An 18547-nucleotide genomic window follows, 5' to 3' on the forward strand; every position below is an offset into this window, starting at 1 on the left:
AGTGCTGGCACACCATTATGCACGTCAACATAATAGAAAGAATTTAATTTTAAAATATTATTATAATGTAAAATAATTTTATACATATATCTAATTATATAATATTACATCAATAAAAATAATTATATTTTATATTAATCGTATAAATAATAAAATATTATCTAAAATAATAAATATAATTATTGTATAAAACGTTTTATACATTAAAATTAAAAATAATATCAGCCAAATTAGAAGATTAATTACGTGAGTAATTATCCATCCTTATTTCTAAGTTGTACACCTTCGAATAAAAGTCCTCCGCCATCGTCACGTGATTCTCTTTCCACGGCACGAGCAGAGTCATCAATGGAGTCGCCATCACTTTTTCATTCTCATTTTTGTTCCTTCCCCTCACCAACTCTATCTCTATATATATATCCACACTCACTCGCTCAGCACCAATTCCATTATTTTCATCCTCATTAATTTAATTTCCAATCATGCCCCGACCACGCCGAACCGCCGTCGTCGGCGCAGGCATCGCGGGCCTAGCAATGGCTCGCGAGCTGCACCGCGAGGGAATCGAGGTTGTCGTCTTTGAAAAAGGCGACGACCTCGGAGGAACATGGAATTACGACCCGAGAATAGACTCCGATCCGGCTGGACTCGAACCGACCCGGGAAGTGGCCCACAGCAGCGTGTACCTGTCGCTGCGGACCAATCTGCCGAGACAGATAATGGGGTTCGTGGATTATCCATTTCGGGAGGACGAAGATGGTGACCGGAGAACGTTCCCGGGTCACGAGGAGGTGCTGCGGTTCGTGAAGGAGTTTGCAGAGGAGTTCGGGTTGCGCGGTATGGTTCGGTTTGGAAGCGAGGTGGTTCGGGTGGAGCGGGTTGGAACCGGGTTGTGCTTGGTGGAGTGGAAAACGAAGAGGAGTGAGGAGGTTTTGGTGAGTAAGGAGATGTTTGAAGCGGTTGTTGTGTGTAACGGTCACTTCACTCAACCAAGAGTACCAACCATTCCCGGTAAATAACTACTAACCGTTTTTCCTCTCTGTTATAATTGGGGAAAATTTTTATTTCAGATACACAAGAAGTTCGGTAAATTAAGTATTCTTTCAACCAACTTGAGCTGGTAAAGTTGGTCGATGAGACACTCGTCCGCTTAAATTAGGGTATACAGCAATTTATTGATTAACAATAATTTTTAAATTATGATGTATAGATATTGATATGGACACAAAATACAATACGGAATACATAAATTTAAAATTCTTATAAAACATAAAAATACGGCATATATATAAAATATAAAATATCTTTTAAATAAATTGAAATAATATTTTAGTATTCTATTAATATTAAAATATAAAATAATATTTTAATTATTTTTAATATTTTTTAATTATATAAAGTATTTAAAATATATTTTGTTTTAATATTTAATAATTAATAATATATACTATTTCTAAACTCATTTCAAGAATGTATGTTAAAAATAAGAGTGGACACATTGACACGTGATGGTATTTAGGTATGTGTCCAAGCATATCCAGAAAATTTTTTTTAATTTTTTATTAAGATACGGTCAGACACAAAAGACACACGTGTCAGACGAGTACCGATGTGTATCGTGTCCGAAATGTGTAACAGGTTAAAAAAGTATCCGTGCTTCATAACTCTTAAATAAAACTTAAATCTGTAACAGATTAATCTTTGACATATCGAGTTAGAAGCTATCGAAGAAAAAATATATATATTCTTACCGGTCTTACAACAAGTATCTGCTTCACTTTTGGAATTAATTGAAAAATTAATATATTTAGTAAATAAAAAATTGATATTTATATATCAAATTCAGTTACTAAAATTAACCAATATGTATTTGTATATAAATACATATATTATTTAATTTATTTTTAATATATATTTTATATTTTAATATATATGTTATATTAGTAGTTAATTTTAATATACACCTAATATAGTTAAAAAATAATATGTAAAGTGTTTTTGAATTCATAATATCTAAATTAAAATAAAATTTTTATTAGTCAAATTATATATTTTATCACAAAATAATATTACTTTACTTCATGTGAGAATCCAATATTTTTATGTAAAAAGCAAAAGATTATTTTCATTATTATCTGACTTTAGATGTTCTTACAAAGTATTTTTTTATATCTTTATGAGTTTAATTTTGGGTTATATTACGTGTACACTAAAATCAGCCACTAAAATCAGTAACTAGTATAAAATATATGTTGGAATACAAATACACTATGAAAATAAATTAAACTACACATGTATTTATACACAAATATATTGGTGGCTGATTTTGGTGTACAAATAACATTTCTCTTTAATTTTTGTGTACCGTCAATATAAAGTTATTTTATACATATATTTAATTATTTATTATTATATTAATAAAAATAACTATTTTTATTTACTACTTAAACAATTTTAAAAAATAGTAAATTTAATTGAATAATAATACAAACTATTATATACTGTATCAAATTTAACTTATTTAAAAACAAAATGAAAACTTTTGCTACAAACTTACATTACAATATGTTCTGGCCTTCTACCCTAGCTAGTTATATAATTTTCTGTTTTTTGACACTATAATCCAATTGACACTTATCTTTATACTACTACTCTCGAAATAATAAGTAACATTTGAATTGATGAACAAAAGATGAATCATTTTATACATTTTTTCAACTTGATTTTGAGTAATGGGTGCTTACAAGATTCATCATTGGTTCCTCATTTTGTATTGTGCTACAGGGATTGAAAAATGGCCTGGATATCAGATACATAGTCACAACTACAGAGTACCCGAAACATTTCGAGATAAGGTAGTGTTCTAAGAATCATTAAAAAACACTTCTTTTTTCATTTCCCTGTGTGCACTACAAATTTTTTAATTAGTGACAACCCTTAACCAATTTGGGTTGGTCGAGTGGACAGCTAATTCATCTATTTAAGCAAGTGTTGGGAGTTCAAATCCCGATTTATGCATGCATCAACCCATTGGACAGCGACAGACCCTTAATATCCGCGACGGATTGGGGACCTTAAACAACCAAAAAAAAAAAAATAGTGACAACCTTCAAATTCTAAGTGATAGTTTTGCATCAAAGCAAATGAGTGCTGAATATTGGTATTTGGCCCTTAACACAGGTAGTAGTTATAATTGGATTTGCAGCTAGTGCTTTTGACATCTCAAGAGATGTTGCAAAAGTAGCTAAAGAGGTTCATGTAGCATCTAGAAGTCCAGAAGTTATGGTTATGAAAGTGCCAAATCATGATAACATATGGCAGCATAAAATGGTACGCTAAAAACATGTCTTGTCTTATTGATTTCTGTCTTTATTTTCTATTTGCATTTCCAGTATTTTCTTACTTGAATAATCTAATTGCAGGTAAAATATGTAACCGAAGAGAGTTTGGTAGCATTTGAGGATGGATCCTCTATTCATGCAGATGTTATGTTCTATTGCACCGGGTTTGTGTTATGATCTTTTTGAAGGATGCTTATCTTGTTAGTTTTGTGTTTTCAAGAAAATCTTTCAACTCTAAAACTTGTCCTGTTTGAAACACTGTTTATTGTTTAAGGTAGTTGTTCTGGAAAACAAGGAAAAAAACTTTAAAATGGATCACAGTTTTCAATCTTGGCATTGTTTTGGAACAATACTCCAAGCTTTTTTGCTATTTTTTTGTGTTTTTTATATTGTTTATGTTTCCATTACAGCTGTTTTGAATTATAACTTTTAGAGTCTAATTTGGTGACTGATGAATGAAATGGAATAGTTAATGGATTATACAAGCATGATGAATTATACTCCAACTATCTTTTGACTGATGAATTATAACTTCTTTTATTGTTTGTGTTTTATGTTTTGACAGATACACGTATCACTTTCCATTTCTTGAAACAAATGGAATAGTTACCATTGAAGATAATCGTGTTGGACCATTATACAAGCATGTATTCCCTCCTTCATTGGCTCCCTCCCTCTCTTTTATCGGTCTAACTGAGAAGGTAACTGGTAACTAGTTTTCTTGTGTTGCAAGCTATCATGGCTGCAATTTGATGTTCACCAATTTCTCATGATAATAGGTTGCCTTTGCAAATTGGTATCTCATAAAGGGAAAGGGAGAGGAGATAATGATTTCACTGTTCAAACACTTTCCTTCTCTCTCTTTTCCTAAAAAAAATGTGATTAAACGACTATGTTATACTATCAGTATACTAAAATTGAACTTTCTTTTGAAATTTAATCTTGATGTATTGTCAGGGTAAAGCAGTATTACACATGCATTCAATTATGTAACAAGCCAACAAAAAAAAAAATACTTTTTATATTAACTGCGTAAATAGTTATCCGAAAAAACAGATGTAATGGAATGATTGAATAAGACGTTTTACACCAAATTGAACTCTAATTTTTTAATCAAAACATTTGCCATGTTGTTTTATTGTTTGTACATCATTTTAATTTTGAAGATTAAAGAAATAACCAATAAGCAATCTGTGTGTTATGAGTCTTACCAAATTTAGTGTGCTTAAAAATGTACCATAACTGTACTTCTAAATTCTGTTGAGTTTGGATGTGGTTTCAGGATATCATCTTCCAAATGACGGATTTACAATGCAAGTGGGTAGCTCGTGTTTTATCTGGGAAAGTTCAGTTACCATCTGAAAAGGAAATGATGGCTTCTGTTGAAGAATACTATCAACAGATGGAGAAAAATGGGTATCCCAAGCACACCACCCATCACTTGCATTTCAAAGAGGTTTTTCTCTTTCTCTTGATCTTGATATTGTTTGTCTGTGACAGTCCCAAAATCATTAAATTCCATATAGATTATACTCTTATAGATTCTGCAAAGCAATAGTTTTAGGAACATGTGATTTTGACATCTATTGTTGGTCTTTGAAAACTCTAGATTTTGAATGAAGAGTGATTTTGGCATATATTGGTCTAGAATAATTTTATCACCCATCATTTCTCTTTATCATAATGAATTAAATGCTAATGTCACTTTATGATATATGGATAACAATCCACCTAAATGTTCCGTATGAATGAATGATGAAAATTAAGGTATGATTTCCCTTTACCCATTTGCATTTTGCACCATGTAGGTTGAGTACTGCAATTGGCTAGCTGCAGAAGCAGGATTGCCTCCTGTGGAGGATTGGAAGGAGAGAATGTATGTAGAGAGCATTAAAAGTGTATTCAGCATGAAAGACAATTACAGAGACCAATGGGATGATGCTTATTGGGATGCAATCATAAAAGAGGCTTCTCTTTCAAAATGCAGAATCTAGCAGTTCTACTGTTAAGTATTTAGTGCCATTTTTTGAATGTAAGCGAAAGAACATAATCTGTGCCATCTTGATATTGGCCAATATATATATATATATAATTGAATATTATATTCCTCATCTTATTCTCTAATAAAAATTTGGAAAATGTACTTTTTTGCTTATTTAGTTACCAAAATGTTCAGCAAATAATTATACTTGAAGAGATAAATGGCAATCATCATTACCCCAAAATTTTTTTGTCAAGCACTTAAGACTTGTGGTCTTGTGGAAAGCACAGTTGGATTGCACAAGCCACTGCATGTGAATGTGAAAGTCAAATGCATAAATAAATAAAATGGAAGATCACCCAAAAGAAAAAACTAGCTAATGGTATTGATTATATTCTCGCAGTGAATGAGTAACAGGGGATGCTTCTTGCTAGTTTATACATTCCTTTGATACATCCTTACTATAAGGGAATGTTTAGTTGGGGATAAAAATGGGATGGAAATTTCCATAGATGGATTTGACATGTAAAATTACAAAAAGCTCATCAATGAAATTTCCTACCAACCAAAACATACAGTGCATATATCCAATCAGATATCTCTGTTGGTGTCATAAACCTTATGACTCGTGAGGATGTATCTTGCCTACAGAAAAAGCTTATAGTTTTTTACCAGATCAACGAAGCAATCTAAGATCATGGAGAAACTAATGGTGTGGAGCTAGATTCTGATGCCGTAAATTTCACTGGTCGTAGGCCTGGTGGACAGTATGCATTAAATGCGTTCTCATAGTGGAACATCAACTGGCCACTCTTCTCATCAAGTTCATCGTTTTCAACAGCATCCTAGTGGTAGAAGTAAATACAGCCTTGGTAAGATATTGCACAGATATGTAACAGAGAAGACAGCAGATGGTAAATCCATCACACTCTACTTTGTAAACATTTACCACCATGTGTTTCTCACTCACTGCATGCATCCATTAAGTCCTTAGAATGAAAACAGATAATATGTTTCTAGCTGTTGAGCTCACCTTGAGAGAATAATGGTGAAAGGAAGGGAGAAAGCGCATCTTGCAATACTCATTAAACATCAGAGTGAACAAAAGAAGTGGAATCGATGCTATAGAAGCGGCTGGCTTTGACTTCAGTCCAAATATACCAATCATGGTAATCTGCATGAGAACGATTGCCAGGAGAATATAGTGATGAATGTATGGCCAATATTGTCCGCATGTTTCATATGTTGTTTCATATACATCTTGAATCTGCAAAATAAAACAACATTAGTAAAATGTACAAACGAGCAATGCCTGGTGGATACTATATATATTTTCATTGGAATTTGTCCATTCCCAAACATGAAATGGTGAAAATACCAAAAGAAGAAACATTGATGCACATCATTCATCCAACATCTCAAACTTCGGTTTACGAAAAAGGGGAGCCAGATAGACCACACATTCTTATAAGGAAGGGAAAAAAACAAAGATAAAGCAGTTTCATTGCTTTTCAGTAGAAAACTTCATTGATGAATAGAGTATAACTATGCTTTAAATCAAAAGGACAAGAAAAGAAATCATAAATAGAAAACAGTGGAAGCAGCTTTTCCACAAAAGGTATCAACTATCAAACCTTCCTATGTTTTCATATTCATGCCAAATAGCATTTTTCTAATAAAGATGCTGAGAAACTCACCTGGTTGATATAAACAACATAGCCTAGACAAAAGTAAACGATAAGAAATGGGAGCAACAATGGTGCCACCACTGCATACACTATCCCAATTAGTACCGAGAGAGAGACCAAAGGGATGATTCTGAAGTAGGGCAATGAATAGAGATAAGGATTTTGTTCTCGTTGATAGCCACGTGTACAAGATCTTAAAGTATCCCAAATCAGTAAGCCAGGCTGGAGAAGTTCCAAGGAAAACCCTGACAAACCATCTGTTAAGATGTATGTCACAAAGAAATCAGCCTGGAACAAACAGCAGAAGTCAAAATCATTACCAGGTTCATCAAAATAAAAATAGGAAAAATTGAAAAAAAAAACAACAAAGCAGCCTTATCCCACTCCACGGAGTCAACTAAATTTATCCAAGTTAAATGACATCATTCTGCCCTATCACTAATTATATATAAAATGATATAGAAAGTAAAAGCTAATTCTTGAAAGTGTAGTGTGCCAAATATGCGAAATTCTTTATAGCTTCCAGATTCCTATAAAATATTATCAAAGAAAGATATACAACCAAGAAACATACAGAGATCATGCCAGCACTAACAAAATGAAAACATCGTACTTGGGCAGCGACAGCTCTGGCAAGATGACTAGGAAGATCTTTAGGGTGACTGAGAAATAGTCCAATTTCATCAAGAAGTGATCCTGATAACACACTGAGGAAGAACACATTTCCAACAAGAAAGTAGAAAACCATGTTGCAGGCTTTGATCTCCTCCTTGCTTTTTAAAATACATCCAGATACTTTAGCCATAGCAAACATCGCAAATGGCACAATATATATGAATACTTTGAGTACGACACTTGGAAGATATCCTGTCAATATGGAGCTTACTCCTGGTCTAAAGAATGAACAGTATGTCAGAAAAAAGATAAGTAATTAAACACTTTATATTCTGTACTAGATAATGATTAATTAATTAATTACTAATAATGAAGCTTTCAGTCTTTCTAACATGCCTTTTAAGCGGTGCTTTAGTTACATATTGAATCTGGATTTTTACGATTTGTATCTCTACAGATTTTGGAAGCATTTAGCAAAGAGTAATGCCATGAATCAATATGAAACTTGACAGAACTCAACCAAAATTTCTCGAGATTCAAATATGTTGTTGGATAAGCCAAAAATAGTTAGGACAATTCTCTGTAGATCGTGATTTAAAAAAAAAAAAAACGAAGTAAACTCGAACATTTAAAAAAAAAAAAAGTGATCAGCATATTAATGCAACAAAAAGGGAGGAATTAAGAGGTAGAAGTTCCACTATTTATTTAGAGGTTATCCAATTCAACTGTGGAGTCAATAATTCAAAGAAACTTAATTGTCCATTGCTAAGACCTAGTACATAAAAATATGTTCAATATCCATACCTCACCTATCTCATTACAGAGAAACATAGAATTTCTCTATTGTCATAACTGCTTTTGAAATTACCGAAAATATGGTGAATGGAGGAAAAAAATTGCATGCAATAGGTTGATCACTGACATTTAACTAACTGGAAACAGAAGTATGACCCAATCACTTGTAGTTATTAATTATAGAAGTGGCAGGCATAACTGTAAGATTCTCACATCAACTGCATAACCATGGCTGGAGGAAACCATTTCTTCAGCTTCTCATATTTGGCTATTCCTTGAACAGCAGTAACTGGTATGGCAAAGAAAACCGTAAGCAGTGATGCTGCGATAAGAACGCCAAGTCTATAAAGTGGCACTGCTCTGTACGATATTCTCAGATTTCTCCATGAAACATCCCTTGGCTCTGGGGCCTTTTCAGTAATCCAGAGAAGTGGATGTGAATGCTGTTGCAACTCAGCTGCAGTAGCAGCACCCGAACGGGACTTGAATGTAACAAAAGCAGCTGGCAACTCCTAATACATTAGATAAAGTGTGGTAATTGGTTCATTTGTTACCATTTTTACAGAAATAAATAACCAAAGACATCTGCTCAAAATAATATTCATAAGACTGTGTGTTTTATATGAACATCAACTAAAGCTTTTCAAACAACTATAGTTAAACACATACCTTTTTCTTGATCATGTCTTTGCATTGCATCTTGGGAATCGTGTGACAAAGAGCTTGAAGCTTTTCCTCAAGCAAATCTACTTTTGAAGTCTCTTGTTGTAATGCATCCAAGAGGGGCAACTTATTCTTAGGTTTCTTGGCCATGGAAGTCTCTTTCGAATCCTCTATTTGCCTTGCAAGAGATTTTGCCTGATTCTACATTTGATAATATCTGTGAGAGGATCCATTGCGAGCTACAGAAATATAAACTAAATTTGTATTCTTTGATGCATTTATGAATATAATAAAAAGAAATTAATTCTACCATGACTCCAAAAAAGTAGGATACTTTTTTTCCTCATCTTAAACTCGGGTCTATTAAATCTGAAAAATGCTTTCAGGACAATGAATACATTTTATCTCATATAAATATACCATTAGAAAGTTGTAGTAGCCATTAAAAAAATATGCAACTAAAAGATATAAGAAAATCATCAATAAGGTGATTAAACATCAATGCAAATTTGCTTTATGCTAAATACAGGATATAATACTACCATTTACAGTTTAGCATCAACAAATTCCAATTTGGCACCTTTGAACTCGGTAGCCAAATATAAATACTTGCTGTTTTACTAAATTCAAACATGGATTTTGTTTGAAAAAGCTGCTAACCTTTTCCAAGTTATATAAATAGAACTTCAATCATATGAATGTCAAGGGAAGTTTGATTGGAAAACTATCTATCAATGCCATTTTAGCTGCCTATATGCTTAAAGTCAAAATTGAAAGGGAAACAGTCCAGAAGAATTTCAAACTGTTCAGAATTATTGTATTCTACACATTTCCATCCAATATTAAATATGATTAGGATCTAAGAGCATCTCATCATTGACAAAATTGTTATCCAATTTTCAAAATTAGCATGCAGAGATTGACTACACTCTCATAAGTCTCATTGCACACCAAATTATACTATGATGATGATTCTGAGTTGTAGTGGGATAGCACATGATGTTTTTTGAAGGGGTATATCTCTCAGAAATGCAAATAGCTCTTACCACCAACTCCTGAAGATCTTGAGTGCCATACACCATTTGATAAGAATAGTAAGTACTTGGATAGTGTTTGGAGAAGAAATGATCGACAGAACAGTCACGAGCCTGGTGTTCTGTGCAAAATGGAATTTCACGAACTATGATAGTAAATTGGTCAGGTCTATGTTTTATATTTTGAAGTTGCTGAATCCTTTGAATCAAAATGTCATCAAATTCCTGGAGATGGAATAATGCATAAAGGAAATATCAATATTATATTGAATAAATTTACTAAACAATATGGCTATTCCAATACTTTAAGATCAACTGCACTTCTCTTTGATAATTATTGTTTGTAAGAAGCAATTAATGCTTCCAACAAGTGTGTTTTGACAACAATGCCAAAAGATATCAAGCTGTGAGAAATTCACCTTATACAGCAGGTACATCCCATAGAAAGATATAAAACACAAGCATGAAAAATGCACCCAAAGCCTGTTAAAAAAAAATCATGAAAAGAGATCAGTTTAAAGGCATTGTATATTAATAAGAGCAAGACGGAAATATTAAAAATCTGCAATAGAATTGCTAATATAATGACTCATTGCCTTATGTGGGAACTCATAAGAAGGTATACACAAAGAGACATATATAAAATGAAGCAATAAGTGAGAATTATCTATCTTAATAAGGCATTTCTCCTACACATTCATCAAAGCATGAATGGCAGAGTTACAGATTAGGGTAACTTGATGAATATATTTCATTTTCAGGTAAAAATTAAGTTCAAAAAATGGTTCATTCAGTCAAATGCAATTTGCATTAGCAATCTTTGAATGCTCTATATTCATCATCATTATTATCTTCTCTTCTACAGACCCACATATATTCTAACAACTGTGATCTGACTTCATTACAATAAACATGAGTTGAGCACTATTCTCTGCATTAACATAAACAAATAATTACTATGCCCATTTTCCAGAAACAAAGTATCAATGTTTCAGACAAAATTTTTTTTTTAAAAAAAGAGGTAGCTTATGTGAGCAAGATTCCAGGACAGTCTCACCTTTCAGAACCTCTGCTGACATTAGATATTGTAAACAAATCTGTTGTATAGTAACTGTTATCCGAGGGTTCCTTTTCACCATAATTGATAGGGAGAAGTACCACCAACCCAACAAGAGAACATACTGAAAAGAATTTAATACTGCAAAGTGCAAACCCCCAAGAAAAGTATTAAAATTCAGTCATATATTTTAGGGGGACAAAAGATGGAAATTTGGCGGGAGAGCTGCATGCTACATACAAAATGGTTGAAGCTCAAACTCATTGGATGTTTCATGACCCCACGTAAAAGTAAAAATTTAAAGCAAGTCTTAAGAGTAAGTTTACTTCCATGCTTATGATTAGTCCATGTCATGAGTCTTTGACTACTCTTCTCCTTTTTACCTCTACTTTTCTTTCTTCGACAATTCATTCATGTCTCAATACTTGCTGAAAATGGAGTCTTGTTATACTGATTGGAGTAAGAAAAAAGTTCCATTTGAGACTATCTAATATTGTTGGATTACAATTGAGTGTGTCAATCTCATATACTTCTTTGACTACTGCTTAATTACAAACAAAACATACGTCTTCAACAAACTGAAACTGAAGAATGAACAAGCATAATTACCCTATAGATTTGTGATCTTTCAGCAAACACCATAAACCATATCAACTTTTGTCTTAATCCTTAACATCAAATAGCCAAATAAACTCTTCCTCAAAATAACAAATCCATCAATTCAAATTTACTGATATTTCTAACGTATCACTTTATCCAAATTCCCAGTCATTATGAACCAGAGCAAGTAACAACAAATTAGCAAAAACATCTAACTTCAACAAAACTCTACACTGCTAACCAAAAATACTAATCATTTTGAGCGAGCGAGTGAGGGAGTTAGTTACCCGAACTTGAAGAGCCTGAGGATGACGAGAGCGTCGAGGCCGTGATCGGAGAGGATCTGGTCCTCGGTGAGGCGGAAGGCGCGTGAAACCCAGGAAACAGAAGGGAGGAAGCGGCGGGAGTGGAGAGGGAGGTTTTGGCGGCGAGAGAGAGTGCGAGCGTAGTAAATTGAAGAATTTGAAGGCTGTTTCTTGAGAACGGAGAAGACTGAAATGATTATGATTGCTAACCCTATGTTTATTCCAGCAGAAGCCAATAGACTGTGAGGGTTCATTCTCGAAGGAAGAAGAAGAAGGAGGAGGAGGAGGAGGAGGAGGACGATGTGGCACCTTATGCGGTTATATATGAATAAGGCGGTTACGTACGTGGCAGCTTATGGCGCCATTTCAGTGTGACACTTAAACTGTTATTTGAAGTAACTGCTAATTGCGGTGTTCCACACTCTCTATCCATTACTCTGTCTTCTTCTGCTTTTACCAGTTTTATAACACACGAGTTTTGCATCCATGCAAAAGGAACGTGTAATCCCCATATTTATGACACGTGGAATTTTCAAGTCTCGTAATATGAGAAGTTTAGAACTTCGGTAATAAAATTCACGATAAAAAGAAAAATTATTTGTATTTAATTTGATGAAACTCAGATTCAGTCGACTTCACGTAAAGTTGATAATTGAGAGTCGTTAGATAAAAATTTAGTCAAATTAGTTAAATCATCTAACGACTCTCAGCTACCAACTTCACGTGAAATCAACCGTAACTAAATTTTCACCATTTAATTTTGATGAACTGGTAGTAATGTAAAAAAAATTAAAATTTTATGTAAAATTAAAAAAATAAATTAAGTATGTAAAATATAAAATTTTCACAAGATTTAGATCGTAAATTCTTCAGATTTAATACAAAATTTATAAAACTAATTTACTCATTTAAAATCATAATATCAACAAATTTTAAGAGTTAAATTAAAATTCTACCTATTAAACTGATATAATAATTTCATCAAATTCAAGCATTTAAATCATTTTTGAAATAATGAATATGTCTATTAATATATTTTGTCTTATGTCGATGAAAATTCTCATTCATACTCTCTATATTATTATTATTATTATTATCTGTAATAGCATCACCAAGGTGAGTTCTTCAATTCCCATTTTCCGACTTATTACACGAATTTTCCGATTAGAACTGCGTTATGGATGTCATAATATTATTCTAAACAGAGCAGGAGAAACTATTATTCATAATATTATTCAAAATCATGCAGGATATCGCAGTTAAAGTTTAGCCATATGCAAACAGAGCAGCAGAAACTAACTGATAATAAACAAACCATTGTACCAGCATATTAAAATTAGAAATGAACAACAAATTATGATTAAGTTAAAACAACATCTAATGGTGCCTGCTCCTTGAATTGTCATCAACAATTTCAATTTTGTTCATTTTACAGCTTTCAAATCCCAGACAGAATGTAGAATGCTTTTCTGCAGAAGTTCCACAGAAAAGCAAGTACCATCCAGCATCCATACAAGTTATTAAAGGTGAGGCACCAGATTGGAAGATAATCTTAAGAGTAACATGAGAGTAACATGAGACACTGTTGACTTCAGCGGAGTGAATATGAAGTGCCAGCAAAAGAATAACGAGATGAAACTGGCACAGATGCGGATTCCAAATTCTCTCGGCGGTATTGCTGCATCCGTTCATATTCAGACAAGGCATCGGCAGCAGAATATGTTGAGTAATGCCTGTCATGGACTGTCTCCCTCCTCTGCAAGTCATCAGTCCCAGTCCCAATCAAAGTCCGTCCCCCAACCACATAAGAGCTTCTAGGGATGTCTTCCCTACCTAAAGGTGGCAAATATGGATCTCTTGGTGAACCACCATAGCGATAGGCATAATAAGGATCCTCTTTACGATCAGAAATCGCACTGCGATAATAAGGATCTTCAACGCGTGAAGGGACGTTTTCAATGTAGATAGGATCTGGGTGAAGATGGTCCCTCTCATAATCTCTCTTGTAAGGAGGTTCCAGTATAGGGTTAACAAGGGAAGCTGAGGCCACAGACCTTACATCTCCTTGGAGACCATAGGCTCGATAACTCTTCTCTGTAAGGAAGAGATCGCGTGGAATTTCCTCTCGGCGTTCAACTCGAGAATCCCTCTCATGAGGCAGCACATTGTATCTGTTCATATTACTAATGGTATATGGATCCCCAGCAGCACTTTCCCTGTGCCGATGGTACGCCCTACCAACATCGCGATCATCCACATCTCGAATCCTTGCTTTTGGAGGGGAGCGGACTGGCTGTAAGGTTGAACGAGCTTCTACTGTTCGGAAGAGTTCAGTAAGCTTCCTAACCTGAAACAGGACACTTGAATATTATTTAGGACAAATCACTAAAGAAATTGACAAATAGCTGACCGGAAGCAATATGTTATTCTGACTTGTCTGATAGTAAGCTCGGTTTTGAACTTGTTCTTTTCATTGTAATTTTCCTTGATAGCCTTTCTGAAAATGTTCTCTGGTAGCGGGAAACAATCACGAGAAACGGTGAATCGCACCTGAAGACCTCACAACCATCAGCACATAACCCATGAGAGACAAAGATTAGGGCAAGATATAAAAAACTGAAAATCGGATCAAATAAAAGACAATATTGGGATAAACAAAAAAGAAAGAGAGCAAATAACCTGAGCAGGAAAGTTACCACCGAAAGCTCGGGGTTCAAGTTTCATACCACCAGAAGATGAAGCTTTGTAAATCCCATACAGCAGCTTCAGATCAAAATCATAAAGAAAAAGCTTCATCCCAGGCTTGACTCCTAAAACAACATCCTTTTTGCCAGCTGGGACACCCATTACATGATATCGGAAACAATCAGGTTTTGTCTTTCCACTGCACATGAAGATGACACCACCAAGTTTTTCTCTTTTCTTCTCACTTGATCTGGTATTTTCCATGCCACCATGCTTATCTTTATTTGCTCTACTCTTAGAACCCTTGTCTGGCCCTCTATGCTTCTCTTTATTATTCTGTTTTGGCTCACTCTTATTTGACTCAACGATCTTACTTCTTTCAGCTTCATGCTTCTTCTCAATAGGACCTTTGTCACTAGTCCTCTTATTTGGACTTTCTTTCTCTTCACTCTTTTCAACCTCCAAATTCTTCCCTTTAGGTTGCTCATCGGTCTTTCCAACTACCTTCTTGTTCTTCTTCCACTTTCTATCTTTACCATGAATCTGTTGTAAACCGTTTTCCTTAACATTTTTAGATTTCTTAACAATTTTAGCTTTTGCCTTCAATGATCGTGGAGTATTCTTGTCACTTGGCTCTGGTTGAATAGATCCTTGAGGATCTTGCTGACTGGCTCCATCAAGCTCCAGTTTAGTAGATTCTTCAGCATTTGGTTTATTAGATCCTTCAACAGGAACTGTCTTATTCTTGCCATCATTTTGCAAGGACTTGTTTCCATTTGCCTTTACTTTAGCAGTGTTAGCTGATTTCTTGCGGATTCTTTTGACCTTCAACACTCGTTTAGTTTTTTTCTTACCCAACTCTCCTTGACTAGATCCTTTCGGCTCTGGTGCGTTAGATCCTTGCAGATCTGGTTGACTGGATCCCTCAGTCACCAGTTGACCGGATCCATCAGGCTCCAGCTTACCAGATCCTTCTGTCTCTGGTTTATTATATCCTTCAGTCTCTGGTTTATTGGATCCGTCAGTCTCTGATTTATTGGATCCTTCAGGAGGACTTGTCTCATTGCTACTATCTTTTTCTGATGACTGAGGATTTGAAGGCACTTCAAGGGAATTCTCGGTTCCCTTGCTGTCTTCCTGCTCCATATTTATACGTCTCCGCACACAAATTTTAAGAGGAAATGTTACTGCAATCAGCAAGCATGGAATTGGATCAGTTGTTTGAAAAATTGCTTTTTCTTACAACAATGTCATACAGCTCAAATCTTGTCTAGAGAATTTCATCAGATGTTTGAATCAGTTGCACAGCATGGAATTGGATCTAAGCGACCATCGTACCACAAAATGGAAAAAGAAGAAGAAAAGAAACTTATGGTGGTGACGAAATTTTCAATTAATTTAGAAAGACATCTAGCCACAGTTAAGCATAATTCAAATGAAGCCAAAACACCTGAAACTTCAAAGATTGTAAAGTTTTAACAGATTAAGGTTTCATAATAGGATTTCAGCAACAAAATCGCATTATACTCTAACCATAATCTGAGGAAAAAGATTTTTCTGGAACCTTTGTTTTCTGATCAGTGAATTTTGGATTAGACTTGCATCATTTCATACATAATTACGTAAAGATATTGACTTTCAGCAATAACAATATTACGTGCCACACCAAAGGTGATGGATACATGCAAATACCTTTAATTCAAACATATTCTCGGCACTCAAAAATTAGTGCTAACATAAGACATATTCATCATTCATAATACAAATAACCATAGGTTAATGCAAATCACCAGTAATCAAACAGAGGTGATAGAAGCAGGCAAGCAGGACTTCAAACATGCCATAATAGTACATAGCAATAGTCTAACATGTAACAAACATAATATTTGAATAGATCAATGTGACAAAGAACACAACAAATCCACTAACTAATGAAGGATAGCGAATTTTTTTCTTTTTTCATTTCTCTGATGGAATAAAAAAGCAAATGCTTCACATTATCACAATCTCAGATGATGCAGAGCACACTAGGCTGAGCCGAATGGTCTGAAACCCAAGGGAACGAGGAAAGTGTTAACACGAAGGATGACAATCCATTGTGCAAAATGGTGTTTGTTGATTGTGAAGGAGGTGACTAAAGGTTAAAGGTTAACCTAAGTCCTAATGTAACCGTAGCATAAGAGAATTGGACAGCAGAGAACTGCAAATAGAGGCTTTGGCTGCCACAAACCGGCAGCTTAGCTATAGCCAAAGAATGCTGCAGCTCCCAATATATGCAGCAAACCAGATAATGCAATCAACATGATTCTATTCAATGGACAACAGGATTAAACTTCTAGAACAGTTTAGATCCACAAAAAAAGGTGTAAAGCTGCAAATATTATCCTAAGAATGGGTGTTCATAACATGGATTTTGGTCCAGCTCAGAGTCAATTCAATGATACACCAAAGAGAATGCAAAGCAAAGTCCCCAATTCGATTTACCCAACTATGAATTAGCAATCACTACCACTACCGAATGAGCCCCTCACTCCACCCGATGTCTTTTTGGGATAAACTCGGAGTCTTTGCCAGCTGTGTGAACTCTTCTTAGCAATCACTACCTGAAGGCAAAAGAACCATGAAATGATTCGCCATAAACTAGCATCAAGTCATAACAAGAGTACAAACATCAACCTTTAGTCATAAACACGAACAATTACAACCATCGCAAAAGCTGAATTCCAATAAGATTAAAAATAACAAAAATAAATTAGAAAAAAAAACACCAATCCCGAATAAAATTAAAAATTAGAGAATACCAGAAAATGTGCTTTATTGAAAAGAGTGTCCGGCGAGAGCGATTGAGTGAGGGAGAGGGTCCGATTATGGAATTAGGGTTCGAGATAGGGTCATTACGGTGTCATATTGGGGACGCACACAGCGAGAAACACGAAGCAGTAAACAAAAAAAAAATGGGGAGAAAAATAAAAACAAAATACACGGAGAGAGAGAGAGAGAGAGAGTGACGCAGAATGGAGATAAGTGCCTTAGATTGAGTGCCTGTTTTTCACTGATACGCTGTTCTTTTTCTTTATTTTTGTTTTAGTTTTATTTTCTTTTCAATTTTCTAGAAATTTTATTTTGATGTTAGATAAAAATAAAAATCAGAAGTTTAAATTATGTCTCGTACATGCAACAATCTATTAGCAAGCAACATATCTTAGATGCGTAACAATCGATTTTTTATTTGTCAGGTTAGAATAAAAAAAAAAATCGGCTTTCTTACATGGATATTAAATCTGGACCGGTAACTAACCTGTCCAAACTCCAAAGTCCAAACTACGGAGCAGGTGCAATAGTTCTTGATAAATAGTATTAGAGAAAGTAAATATAATTAATTTTTAGTTAATTAATATTAATTAATTTTCTTTTAATTTTAAAATTTATTATTTTGTAAAAAATTTAAAATTTAAAATTAATATTTTATTTTAAAATTTAAAAATTCTTATAAACAAAATAACAGTAAAAAAAACTGGTTAATATTAATTGAAAAGTTGGTTCTATAATATTATTGCATGCAGAAAATTGGACAAACTAGATCTGTGTTTTTTTTATCTATTAATTTTTTACAAAATTTTGAAAATTAAAAAACTGAAAATAAAAACATATATTAAATGAGATTTCTAATTTTTTTATCAGTGATTGTACTAATTTATTTTTAAATTGCTCTTACTTTTATTACCTACAAAAATAAAAAATATTATATATATAAAAAAATTAAGAAAAAAAGATAAATACGTC

At 33.9% G+C, this 18547-nt stretch overlaps 3 protein-coding genes across 6 annotated transcripts; 1 reads left to right on the top strand and 2 right to left on the bottom strand.

The window, feature by feature from the left end:
- Positions 1-426: 426 nt before the first annotated feature.
- Positions 427-5452, top strand: LOC130955090 (flavin-containing monooxygenase FMO GS-OX-like 2). Its single transcript, XM_057881869.1, has 7 exons — positions 427-1011; positions 2785-2855; positions 3181-3330; positions 3423-3505; positions 3907-4042; positions 4624-4797; positions 5150-5452. The coding sequence occupies exons 1-7, from the start codon at positions 483-485 to the stop codon at positions 5333-5335; spliced, it is 1329 nt and encodes a 442-aa protein (XP_057737852.1). The 5' UTR covers positions 427-482; the 3' UTR covers positions 5336-5452.
- A 251-nt stretch (positions 5453-5703) lies between these two features.
- On the bottom strand, positions 5704-12485 carry LOC130955088 (CSC1-like protein At3g54510). The gene is made up of 10 exons (XM_057881866.1): positions 12062-12485; positions 11175-11315; positions 10537-10600; positions 10130-10342; positions 9090-9284; positions 8634-8932; positions 7624-7903; positions 7020-7298; positions 6356-6589; positions 5704-6167 (listed from the first exon to the last, which is right to left on the bottom strand). Exons 1-10 carry the CDS (start codon positions 12331-12333, stop codon positions 6018-6020), a joined length of 2127 nt encoding a protein of 708 aa, XP_057737849.1. The 5' UTR covers positions 12334-12485; the 3' UTR covers positions 5704-6017.
- An 897-nt stretch (positions 12486-13382) lies between these two features.
- Positions 13383-17802, bottom strand: LOC130956416 (uncharacterized). 4 transcript variants are annotated; one of them, XM_057883454.1, is made up of 5 exons: positions 17566-17802; positions 17274-17367; positions 14759-15951; positions 14513-14629; positions 13383-14426 (listed from the first exon to the last, which is right to left on the bottom strand). In XM_057883454.1, the coding sequence occupies exons 3-5, from the start codon at positions 15908-15910 to the stop codon at positions 13671-13673; spliced, it is 2025 nt and encodes a 674-aa protein (XP_057739437.1). In that variant the 5' UTR covers positions 15911-15951; positions 17274-17367; positions 17566-17802; the 3' UTR covers positions 13383-13670. The 4 variants fall into 4 exon arrangements, with proteins under 4 accessions (XP_057739437.1, XP_057739438.1, XP_057739436.1 ...); XM_057883455.1 differs by having other exon boundaries at positions 17254-17367; XM_057883453.1 differs by having other exon boundaries at positions 17249-17367.
- Positions 17803-18547: the final 745 nt, after the last annotated feature.

Source organism: Arachis stenosperma, chromosome 10 (genome assembly GCF_014773155.1).
Source record: "Arachis stenosperma cultivar V10309 chromosome 10, arast.V10309.gnm1.PFL2, whole genome shotgun sequence".
In the NCBI taxonomy this organism is placed as follows: domain Eukaryota; kingdom Viridiplantae; phylum Streptophyta; class Magnoliopsida; order Fabales; family Fabaceae; genus Arachis; species Arachis stenosperma.

Excerpts from the sequence above, each read along its gene's own strand:
- LOC130955090 (XM_057881869.1), top strand. The coding sequence starts at position 483 with ATGCCCCGACCACGCCGAACCGCCGTCGTCGGCGCAGGCATCGCGGGC. Across the intron at positions 1,012-2,784 it reads AAGAGTACCAACCATTCCCG|GGATTGAAAAATGGCCTGGA; the intron begins GTAAATAACTAC and ends ATTGTGCTACAG. Across the intron at positions 3,331-3,422 it reads ACATATGGCAGCATAAAATG|GTAAAATATGTAACCGAAGA; the intron begins GTACGCTAAAAA and ends ATCTAATTGCAG.
- LOC130955088 (XM_057881866.1), bottom strand. The coding sequence starts at position 12,333 with ATGAACCCTCACAGTCTATTGGCTTCTGCTGGAATAAACATAGGGTTA. Across the intron at positions 11,316-12,061 it reads CTCAGGCTCTTCAAGTTCGG|TATTAAATTCTTTTCAGTAT; the intron begins GTAACTAACTCC and ends TGCACTTTGCAG. Across the intron at positions 6,168-6,355 it reads TTCACCATTATTCTCTCAAG|GATGCTGTTGAAAACGATGA; the intron begins GTGAGCTCAACA and ends TTCTACCACTAG.
- LOC130956416 (XM_057883456.1), bottom strand. The coding sequence starts at position 15,910 with ATGGAGCAGGAAGACAGCAAGGGAACCGAGAATTCCCTTGAAGTGCCT. Across the intron at positions 14,630-14,758 it reads GTGGTAACTTTCCTGCTCAG|GTGCGATTCACCGTTTCTCG; the intron begins GTTATTTGCTCT and ends TGAGGTCTTCAG. Across the intron at positions 14,427-14,512 it reads CCGAGCTTACTATCAGACAA|GTTAGGAAGCTTACTGAACT; the intron begins GTCAGAATAACA and ends GTCCTGTTTCAG.